This window comes from Atractosteus spatula, unplaced genomic scaffold (assembly GCF_055471065.1).
Source record: "Atractosteus spatula isolate fAtrSpa1 unplaced genomic scaffold, fAtrSpa1.hap1 Scaffold_134, whole genome shotgun sequence".
Lineage (NCBI taxonomy): Eukaryota > Metazoa > Chordata > Actinopteri > Semionotiformes > Lepisosteidae > Atractosteus > Atractosteus spatula.
Genome location: NW_028296691.1, coordinates 45,456 through 57,858, shown reverse-complemented (window position 1 = coordinate 57,858; position 12,403 = coordinate 45,456). Strand labels below are relative to the sequence as shown.

Below are 12,403 nucleotides of genomic sequence, written 5' to 3'. Positions count from 1 at the left end.
AACAGTATACATTCAGTCACAGCGATCTGTCTAGGCTACAGAAATAAAGCATGTTCTATTCACAGACATATGAATTAGGTTAAACAGAAATGGAACAATATTCAATACACAATTTTAAACTTGTGTTCAGCTAGTATGTATCCAAAATACATGACTGAAGTATTTCTGAATGTCATTACACAGGAGAATATTAAATATTAATTTCAATTTGTATTAAGATTTTATCAGACTTAAATGACTACAATTTTTTGTGTAATAGCAAGTCCTCTTTCAGATGTGTAGGCAGCCTTCTGACTACAGTGCAGTGTTGTTTAAAGGTTCTGTGCATGGTGTCATCATGATTCACAATAGATTATCCATTCACACAGTTTCCAGAGTCTCATTTCTTTCTTTTGTAGCATTTGTATCGTACACCGTGTCTCTTCTTTTGATGTCTTCGCTTGTCTGATTATCATTTTTTAAATTTCTGGAAATGCTGTAGTATTAATTTGAATGATTTGCATTTATTTTACAGTCATTGAATTGAATGCATTGTGTTGTTTTCCAATTTAGTAGCATTTGATACATTTAATGCAATAATTTACTCATTTATTTACAGTATTCATAAAGGTTCAGTGAATAGAAAATGATGATTGCTGTGCATCGATTAACGTATTTGCATTGGTGGATATTGACATCTTTCATGACAAAGTGTCTTTTAGAAACTGAATCTTACTGTGAACCAAATATGCTTTAAGATTGTTTTACTTCTACATGGAATTTGGGTGGATCAATGCTGTGGATACTACAGTATTTTGAAGTTCTACTGCATTATTTCCTGTACTTTTCGATTTGTGTTTTTTTTCTTAATTTGTGTGGTTGATCTCTTACTCCTTTTGTAATTTCTTTTAATCATTGTTTTTGATAGGTCAAGCAAGATCTTCAAAATTATCACAGCATATTGTACTACTTAGTTTTTCAAACTTTTGTATGTGCTCATCAATTTGATTGAGATCCTTTTCAACGTCTGTTATCAAATGATTTATTTGTTTAGCAATTTCAGAACCATCTTTGAATTCCTTTGCTTTATTTTTAATGATTATGATATCAAAAATCATGGTGGCTGCGGCAAGAATTCCACCAGCCACTCTGACAACGCGGCCTGCAACGTTGGCCCCCGCAGCTATAATGTCATCTAAAGGCCCAAGTAAGTTCACAGCCTGGAAGCACTGACACAGCATATTATTTGCCATATTTTCAATGTAAGAAGCATGATCTTCTCTAAATACTTTCATCATTTGGCCAACATATTCAATTATGTTTTGGAGCTCCCTCATGTGTTTCTGTATTTCTTCCTGAATTTTTTTAGCATCGTCTGTCTTGTTCTTGGTAACAAAGTACTTAGTGAGATCTGAGGTTAGGACAGTGGCACCACCGCTTACTCCTGCAGCAACCCCTCCAACTGTAAGTGCTAAAGAGGCACCAGCAGTAAAAGGAGCAAGTAGTATCCCACCAATAGTAGCAGCTGATCCTGCAATTCCAACACCAGCTCCCACAATGCTGCCTACTGCAGTGCCCTTGTGGGTTTTTTCAATGCCCTCTGCCAGGGTTTTCATAGATCCCACAAAGTTGTCAATTTCTGTCTTCTTTTTGTGGTACAGAAGGACTGTGTAATATGTGAATGTCTGTTGAAAGACACAGAAATTAGAAAAAAAACAATGCATTGTACTAAACATAAAGGAACACTGTTGTATACAACCTCTAGAAGAATCAGAATTATTTTAGATATTATATATTATACAATTAGTATACATTTACAGAACATTACATTTGAACATTACTACATAATAAAACATTGTATCTTATTTGTACCATTTTGATATCTCATGTACTTCGACACACAAGACAGGACCCTGAAAATGGTCCTGTGATCAATGGTCCTTGATCAGACTATATTTAGGTTTCTCATTGCGTTATTTACCCATATCCAGAAAATATCTACCAGATTTCATGTGCCTTCAGGTTTAAATTTTTTTTCCAATTTGTGATTAATAAGGTAAATGCAGTTTATTTAGTTTTTTGATAGCGTACCAACTGCTATCATAATAAAAAAATAAAATATTTATACTGATTTAGTTTTATGTGTTTTCAAATGTTTTACGTTAAGATGCAATTACCAGATCTGTTGTGTTCATTTAAAACATCATAAATTACAGTTTTGGAAAAAATGACAAGAACCTAAAGTATTATTCAGTGAATCTGTGATGATGGTAAGATAGTGATAGTAGATCCATTCAGTTGATTTCTCCTTAGTGTAACAGTTTATGTCTGTTAATTCATCCTCAGAAAAGTATTGACATTCTTCCACAGATTAATTAATGTGAAATTCAGATATTTGTTTTGCTTTGTGAGTTAAATGTTTACAATCATGACCTATTATATCTGTTATGACTAAACCGTCTTATACAAAAGCATATCAATTTTTTTATTACACTAATATATAAATATGGTGTGCTGTGGCCTCTAAAATATTTAGCTTTTTTCCAAAAAAGTTGGAGAGTAAATTAGGTTCAACCCTGAAAAACTGCACTGCAAAATTAGGAGATTATTTAAGTCATGAGACTGTTTCTTAATGTGTTCTTGCATTTCTCCAATGCTTTATGTTGTGCATCTTATTTTCCTAAGCAATTTTTGCACATAAGTTTGTACTAGTGAAAGACGTTGTGATTTATATACAGATGCAGCCATTTAAAATGCGCTGGCGATACCGCATTATTTTGCGGTGCGCTTTACGCAGTCTACCGCGAGTTACCGTAAATTCTCCTATAATACCGCAAGCAAAATAATACTATCCGGAATTTCCGCATGGTGGAGCTAATAAAGCCCAACCTCTCATGTTTGAGCTGTGGCCATCAAAATCTTTAACGAAGATATTACTAATAGTATTAATAATGAATGACCTTGGACAAGCTGTAAACTCAAAGTATTGCCCTGGTCCACATTCTTTTTTTCATTGACCGTCTTTGTAAAAGTAATACCACAGCATTTCGCAATCACGCATTTGTTTCCAATCATGCAAAGTACAGTAATTTTTGAGAATCGATTCACCATGCCTTTCACATGCTCATAAAAGAGATTGATTTAGGAACATAAACATATTACCGTATGCAAACTGTACTGTATACAGTATGTATATGTATATTTAATGTCTTTACTGTGCCCGTTTAAGTATTGAATATTTATATGGAATTTTACCACTGAAAGGAAATCTTAGTACCTGAGCATAAAAAGAATAGGAGCATACTGTAATGCGTGTGAAGGCCATAAACGATATTAATTTTGGAACTTAAACATACAGTATATGGCTGGTCTCGGTACTTTAAAGAAAACATACAGATGCAGCCATTCAAAGTGCGCGGTACAGACACGTACCGGAGGTAATTGACTACGGCGTTGCGCATTGTGACGCACGATGACGCGCGGTACCGCGGTACGTGATTGGTTGACCGACAGGGGCACTCGTGGTCCGTTGGTCTGTCGTAGAAAGATTTACAGTAAACGTCTTTATGGTGTCCGTTTTAGTATTGAATATTTATATGGAATTTTACCACTGAAGGGAAATCTTAGTAGCTGAGCATAAAAAGAATAGGAGCATACTGTAACGCATGTGAAGGCCATAAACGATATTAATTTTGGAACATAAACATACAGTATATGGCTGGTCTTGGTACTTTAAAGAAAAAATACACACCAGTATTCCATTTCTGCCTAAACATTTTAAGCATCGAAGTCTTTAACTAACGTGATACCGGAGTCAACAAGCATACTTTTAGAATTTGATTAAAAGGGAATATAATATGGAATCGCGTATCTAAAGAAATTAATAACGATATAATTATATTCATGTACCGCAACACAAGAATAATACATGCTGTACATTGTCTGTTGATAATGTTTCTGTAGTGCTTTTTCAGCACTTGGTATGTGACCTTGCCGGTGGCGCAGTTGGTTAGGTTCCTGACTCCCATGTCATATGGTCTGTGATCAAATCCCACTGGAGCCATGAATATCCTTTAACAAACATTTCTTTGAAAAAATGAAACGTTTCCCTGCGTCAGAGATTAAATAAGACCTCACTCGCACCAAACAAATTTATATTTCTAAATATCACAACATGATCGAATTTAAGTCATTTTAATAACAATGAATAGTCACCTAGGCGTTACAATATAAACATTTATATTGATTTAAATCGCAAACGCGGGTTTAAATATATGTGTTTTTTGATTCACAATCAGACAAATGCAACATAAATTGATATCTTTGTCTTCTAAGTATCTTAATAAACTTTCAGCATAGCTTTCTCCCCGTTTAGATTTATTTTTCTTGGGATCTTGGGATCAAACATGGAAAGATTACATTGTAATCGTTCTTATTTTTTAAATACATTTTAGAAATGTGTAATCTATACTAAAAGGCTGTACACCTGCTATAAAGATACATATTGTAATACTTTCAAATTCGGATAGGACAGACGAGAACTCAGACTTGCGGAGTTAGAGAAAGTTAAAGCCTTGATTTTATATATCACCTTTAAAAGTGGCATCTCAAAGCAAAGTAAATACCCAACACTGATTGTATCCATCTGTCATGCTAATAAAGCACCTTGAATTGAATTGAATTGAGGGAGAGAGGGGGGAGGGCGAGCGAGAGACCCAGGACAGACAAGCAAATAAGATACACTCCACAGACATTCACAACAGCGACATATCATAAAACGTTTGCACATATAGTTAAGTTATTACTTGGTTTTCAAAATGCAATGAAGTTTGTCACTAGTATACTTTTAATACAGTCTTTGCTTATTATTGTTATAGAGAAACATGATCAGATTTTCCCTGGTTCAGAAAAAAGACGATTAAAATCTGTAATCTTTCCACTTGTATGTCATCGGAAAATACAAGAAGTTTCTGCTTTGTGTAAGGATGGTATCAAAAAGTAATCTAAGTGGTGAGAAAGCTGTGCTCCTTAAAGCGCTTTACAGGATAAAAACAATAACAATAATAGTGTTAGGCTGGGCAAACGATTTTTTTATAGAAATACAAAATGAGATATAATGATGTGTTCCGGCTAAGACATTAACGAGTACAACCCCCCTCTCTGCGGGAGTGCTGGCTGTGACGAATTAAACCGGTTTCACAGGTATTTTCAAAGTAGAAGGGGGCGGGATTTCCAGCGAAAGACACCTCCCCCTCCAAAACCAAGGAAGTACAGTACTTACTAGTTAAGAAAGCTAGGCTCCTCAATGAAATCGCTTTAACATGCTAATGAGTTGGTGTAACAGTCCGGGCGTGGCAAGCTTCTAATGTCAACTCGACTCGATTGGAAGACAATGAACATATTCTAGCCCTAAATGAATTAATAGCAAACATGGTTTACATAAAATACATTTTTCCAAGAAAGTTTATAATAATACGATCTATAGTTGAAATCTGAGCCTTAATAAAAAGAAAAAGCATTTTCAGAGAGCAATTACGCTGTGTTTATGTAGAAAAAGTGATTAGGTTTATGAGCAATCTAATTACTTATTCGTTTAAAACGCTATATAAAATAAAGTTTATTACTAATTTGCTGGACAGAGCGGTGAACATTATTATGGATAAGACAAAGATAACGATCCTGATCAGTTTAGAAATCTGTGTACGCTGTAAGGTTTTTACTTCTTAAACTTTTAAAATACACGTTTCGAATAGAAAGAAATCATCTTCCTGGTACAGTATGTATAGCAAACCAGCACATCTTTTTTCTCCAATCAGAGGGGTTAGATGCTCGGTTAAAGCAAAGGAGATTGTTTGTTATAGTGGACATAAAAACAAGAGTTCCCTGGCATTATATCCTAGAAGACACAGACCGGCACCAGACCGGGAGAATGCCCGCAGCGTAAAAGAAAATGCCTGATGAACTAGGGATTGGACAGTTTCCAAGTGCTAGTACAATCGATGGAAATGTTCAAATAAATGTGCAAAAGAAATAAACAAAATAATCATTTATTTCTTTATCATATTGGCTAGCTAATGTCCTCTCTTTGCTAGTTAGTGGCTGTGTTTCTGCGTTGGGTAGCAACGGGTGACTGTTCTCAGGCGGAAGATGTAAACAGCTTAATTTTCGTGTTAAATAATTTTTTAAGATTAAAATTCATCCTATACAGCAATCGCAGATTTGGGTACCGTTTCATAAAACTTTCATGCTTAAAATGTTTAGGGAGAAATGGAAGACTGGTGTGTATTTTTTCTTTAAACTACCAAGACCAGCCATACACAGTACAGTTTACGTACATACAGTAAAGTTTATGTTCCTAAATTAATATCGTTTATGACCTTCAGATGCATTATGCTCCTCTTCTTCTTGTGCTCAGCTACTAAAATTTCCCTTTAGTGGTAAAATTCCATATAAATATTCAAAACTAAGCTGATAAAAATGTGCACAGTAAAGACATTAAATGATTAAATCTTTTCACTACCAACCAATGCACCACGAGTGCCCCTGTCGGTCATTTTGGCCACCCAATCACTTATCGTGGTGCCCTACGGTGCCCTGCGGTGGCTTGTGGGTAGATTACCGTACTGCGGGTTTGTACCGCCATTTTGAATGGCTGCATCTGTATCAATAGTACCACTATTCTGTAATAGGTCTTTCAGTAAACCGGTGGACCAAACAATTCAATAAGAAGTTTTTAATTTAATGACATTTACCTTCAAGGAGTCTTTAAGCAAAGGGTCCAGGTGAAGGGTGCCAAGTTCAGAAAACACAGTCTTGCTTATATCATCAGACCCTAAATGAAAACATTTTAAGTGCTTTACTCCAACAGCATAAAGCACATTAACAAAAAACGTAGCCTGTGAATATCAATGTTTAAAGATGTACACAATCTTTAGAAAATGTGTCTTTATAAACACATGTATAGTTCTCAAGTGAATGACTGATACCTTTTATGTTCATTAAGTTCAGTGAGAATTTCAGAAATTTTAAATTTTTTTGTTTTGGAATCTTAATGCATGACAACCCCTGTAATACAGTACAAGCACCAGTAAAAAATAGCAAAACTTTGTATTCATTAATCACAGTGTTTTGTCGATTCAATATACAACAGGACAGGATTATTAAAAAAATGAAAGGTTAGTTCAAATGAAAATAATGATTGTATAATTTTAGGACAGCACTAAAAGTCAAACAAATCGGATACATCTCATACAGTTTTGGATCTTGGATAGAAAGAACATCTTTGCATGTACAACAGGAAAGACTAAGCTGTCAGAAGTGAAATCTCTTTGTATTCTGTGAGTCCTAGAACCTAAATAAATTGCTATTATCTCACACCAGAAAGGAAAGATTGTTGAGTTCACATTCATGACATTCATATCACATGAACTGATAAAGGTAATTCTCTAGAACAGGTAAACCATAGCACAGTGTTGAAGGTATTAGTGCTTAATGTGTAAGCCTCTTGAACTGGTTTTCAATTGGCTTGAAGGAAGGCTTGCTTAGAACATTGGACTGTGTCTGGGATCTACTTCCATCGGATTTCAGCTCTGCCATCAGTAGGAAAGAAAACTGTAAACTAACAAACTAAATATTTGAACAATTTTTTTTTTGGTAACCAGACTGAGATTCTGTGTCCCCTTCTCCTCAAGATATACTGAGTTAAGGAAACTTTTTTTTAACTTAAAAATTACTAACCACCTGTAAGAGATGATTATATTGTTTTTTTAATCAATTAAAATTAATGAATACTCTAACAAGGCAGAATCTCACCAGAGTATTCAATAAAATGCAGAATATAAGGTGATCCTATAGCTTGCCCTGACTCTCCTGTAAGGCATGAGGTTATTCAACAAGAAAATCAGGAAGGCATGGCAGAAGAGCACAATAATGTTCTGCAGTGAAGGGGTTCTGATGAGCCAACAGCTGCTCCAGTCAGGCTCACTGCCAGTATAGAGCCCAGCCACAAGAAGAGTGAAGAAACTGACCCAAGTGTGATTACAGACCAACATGTCTGACTTCTACATCTAAGATTATGGAAATAATTAGAATAATTCAGCCCATTTTTCAAGGTTTTCAGTTTGTACTTTCAGAAGGTAGGAGCATTTGGTTTTTACTTGGAGGCTGTCTGTTAAAATGTGTAAATAAAGCTAAAAGAAAATTCATATTTAATAAGTCTTTATTTCGCCCAGGTCAGGATTTTACATAATGTTGGATTTATGTAAATCTTGCATAACGCTGGGGAGTTATTTTATTCCTGGTAAATCATCCATATGTTATTTCTGGGTAAGTTATGCATACGTTTGATCAGATTATAACAACAACTTACTTTGTGTTCCATTGATTTCAAGTCACCATAAGTACCGAGACACATCCACTTTAAGTTAAAAACGTAATCACTTGAGATGCTTTAATAAGATGTTTTAATGAGCAAAACAGGATAGTTTTGTCCATTCTTTCTATTCCCCCCCCCCCCCCATTATATTAAATGCTGCTCAATTGGATTTGACTTGGACTGTCTGAGATAACTCGAGGTTTGCTGGGATGGTGTGTTTCAGGTCACTGTCATTCTGATGGTGGTGATGGAAGTAATTTCTTCAAAATAATGGCCCAAATATTTCTGTAAACCTCAGAATTCACTCTGCTGCTGCCTCATTATTTATATAATTAATACATTATCTATCAAAAGTATTCACTCCCGTTGGATATATTTATGTATTATTGGGTTACAATATGGAATCATTGAGTATTTAATTGGGATTTTATGCCATTGATCTGCACAAAATACTTTATAATATCGAAGTGTAGCCAATTCTACAGATCCTGCCAAATGAATTATGGATATAAACCAGAAAATAACTGATTGAATAAGTATTCATACTTAAAAAAAAAACACACACACAAGTGTTTCAATCAATGTGAGATGAGCTCTTAAAATAATGCAAGAGGGAATCTGTAAATTCAACTGACCAGTGCTTTCAATTTATCCAATATTAAAGCCTTCCAACATCATTTTTCATGCTTTGATGCGGAGATTAAATATTTTGTCCTACAGATACAGCCATTCAAAATAAGCGGGGTACACTGCGGTACAACGCAGTGGGCATGTTGCATCAAACAAGCGTCATAACAAGTCATTTCACGTCATACCGCATTTTACCTCTTGGAAATTAGATTATGTTAATAGTATCCGGAATCACCTTATAAAACCGCCAGGTGGAGTTACAGAAGCAGCCATTCAAAACAAGCGGGCGATACTGCGTTATAACGCTTGTCGCAGTATAACTCGTTACCGTATAATACTGTATTAATACCGTATATTCTTGCATAATACCGCATGGCACCGCAAGTAAAATAATAGTATCTGGAATTTCCGCAAGCTGGAGCTAATAAAGCTCAACCTCTCATGTACAGCGTTTGAGCTGTCGCCATCAAAGTCTTTACCAAAGATAATACTAATAGTATTAATAATGGATGACCTTGGACAAGCTGTAAACTCAAAGTATTACCCTGGTCCACATTCTTTGAAAACGAAAAGATTTAATTTTCCACTCATCATGTGAGTGGTGTGATGGTCTAAGTGCCTGACTTCTAAGTGAGAGGTAGGCTGTTTGAATCCAGCTAGTGCTATGAATTTTCTTTTAACAAACATTTCTTTGAAAAAATAAAACAGCAATATTATGGACAATTAACTGACTTTTTTATATTTCTAAATATCACAACATGTTCGAATCTAAGTCATTTTTTAATAACAATGAATAATCACCGTCTTGCCCTCTGATCGTGTGGGGGTCCGTTTAGATCTCCCTTCAGATTTAAAAGGTTATTAATAATATTTTCGGTGTCACATCTTCAAATTTAGCTGATATTTTGCTGCCTTCGCATGCTTACACAGCTCCATGGGTAAACTATCGTACTTGACTGAGAAAGCTTTAGAGAACTTAACATTTTTATTATCAACAAATTGTAAATACTATGTTTACATTGGCATTATTAATTTTTCACTTAAGTGTATGGAGGAGTGTCAGCTGTCAATGAGAGCAGACCCCCCCCCTTAGACTGCGCAAACAATTTTTAAAAATTTAATAAAGAAATGGAGGCTGTATGCGTTACAATATAAACATTTACTGTCAAACTTTAAATCAACAATTAATTTAAAGACGATCTGTCAATGTGCAATGAAATACAATATTGTTGTTGTTGTTATTGTTGTTTTCATCCTGTAAAGCGCTTTGAGAAGCCACCTTTAAAGGCGCTATATAAAGGCGCTGATTCTTATGGAATGTGTTTTCTTACAGCACCCAGACAAACGCAAACGCGTTTTTAATAAAATGCTTTTATTCATTCTTAATCTGACTCACATAACTCACAGCCTTCACTATGTTGTTTTTAAGCCATTTATTTGACCACGCTCGAATATTCTTCTGTCCATATATTTGGAAGGGAAACACAGAAAGCCTTCAAAACAAATGCACTTTGAAGACCATGACTTGTGAAAATGTTCACAGCCTCCACATAAAACTATCAGTGAGCTAATTCTTTTTATTTAAACCTCCGGTTTTTCACTGATGCGTAATCACGCACTAACTGGAACCTGGGGGGACCGCTGTGTGTTAAGAAAGTTAGGTGTTGGCATAAACTATTAGTGAGTGGCTCTGGTGAAATTTAGCTGTGAACTGAAGAGTTAAAGTGTAAAAAGTTTCCTCTTTTTATCGGGAAGAGACATGGTGCTTGAAACAAGAGAGTGTGTGTTTTTTTTTTAATCCCTGGTGGAATCGGGCTTCCATTAGAATCAAGTAATAGGTTTATTCCATGCTGAAAAAAAGAAGAAAGAAACACATTCCATAAGAATCAGCACCCTTATATAGCGCCTTTATATAGCACCTTTCAAGGTGGCTTCTCAAAGCGCTTTACAGGATAAAAACAGCAATAACAACAACAACAACATTGTATTTCATTGCACTTTGACAGATCGTCTTTAAATCAATTGTTGTCAGAATATCCCTGCCTCCAAATAAGAACAAAATTGCGACCATTTTATTAACGAGCTGTTTCAGTAACTCAATGTATATATTTAAAGTAATAATTTAACAATATATGTAAATGTTTTATGATATGTCTATGTTGTGAATGTCTGTAGATTGTATCTTATTTTTAGTTTTTGTTTGTTTCACATTAATTTTATAAGGGAGGGTGTCATAGATAAGACTTCCTTGCCCCCATCTTGATTAAAATACTTTTATTTTTTCAAAATCTGGCAATGCCAGACAGAATTCTCATTCGCCAAAGCGAGAGAGAATTTGACGTTTACATTGGCATTATTAATTTTTCACTTGAGTGTATGGAGGAGTGTCAGCTGACCCCACCTCTTAGGCTGGGCAAACCTGTTTTTAATACCTGAAGAAGGCTCCACGGCCGAAACGTTGTGTTCTCTTTCTTCTTTTTTTCAGCATGGAATAAACCTATTACTTGTTCCTTTGCAGCCTACGCATGCTGACGCAGCTACCCACCTGTTTTTAATACATCTACTTAAGAAAGTTAGGTGTTAGCATAAACTATTAGTAATCAATAATATTAAATTTAGCACTGTAATAAATTGTTGCACTTTTCCCCACATCTTGTAATACCATATTTTTATTGTTCAAATATACATTTAATCTTTCTATCATAAAATAAGTTAAATACAAAATTAAAGAAAAAATAGGGTAAATATAATTCAAAATATTTTGCTAAAAATGTTAACTGTTTATAAAAATAAAATTTGTTAACTAAGGAATAGGATGGCACAGTTGTTAGTATGCTTTTTGTATGTTTTTTTTCATAAATACAACAGTAGTACCAGATGTCTCAGTGGCTCTCAAAATTAAATTATGCATGCAAACCTGTGAATTAGAAAGATAACTAAGATATCCATCCATTTTTAACGGTGGTGAAGTGGTTAGCATTGCTACCTTGCAGCACTGGGTCTGTAATGTAGGGCACTCTGAACGAGTTAAACTTTGATGCAGGAAAAATGTATTTCTATACATTCTATATAAATGTAAGCTATACTGATTCTCCCCAATGTAGTGCAGTTAAAAAAATATCTCTGATGCAGTTCCTAAATTAATATAGTTTATGACCATCACACGCTTTATGCTTCTCTTCTTTTTATGCTCAGCTACTAAAGTTTCCCTTTAGTTTCCCTACCGGCCATGTAGTACACAGCATTGTGGGATAATCGTTTATTTTAAAGGGAACATAGAGAAACTAGGAACTAGAGAAATCAAGAAAGGCTTTTTTCAATACAATTAATAGATGCACAACCTGTTCACTAGGTTATTTAACTCCACACTGAGCAATCTCCAATATGTTCAGAATTTGATAGCCAGAATCCTGTATTGCT

The 12,403-nt window shown here is 34.9% G+C and overlaps 1 protein-coding gene across 1 annotated transcript in view; it reads right to left on the bottom strand.

Moving 5' to 3' along the window:
* Positions 1 to 852: 852 nt before the first annotated feature.
* LOC148809449 (guanylate-binding protein 5-like) overlaps positions 853 to 12,403 on the bottom strand; it is a 31,336-nt gene continuing 19,785 nt past the window's right edge. Inside the window, exons 7-8 of the mRNA XM_088909264.1 lie at positions 6,732 to 6,811; positions 853 to 1,664 (exon numbers count right to left, since the gene is read on the bottom strand). Of these exons, the coding sequence (XP_088765390.1) occupies positions 909 to 1,664; positions 6,732 to 6,811 (836 nt within the window). The 3' untranslated portion in view covers positions 853 to 908. The remainder of the gene's footprint in view (positions 1,665 to 6,731; positions 6,812 to 12,403) is intronic.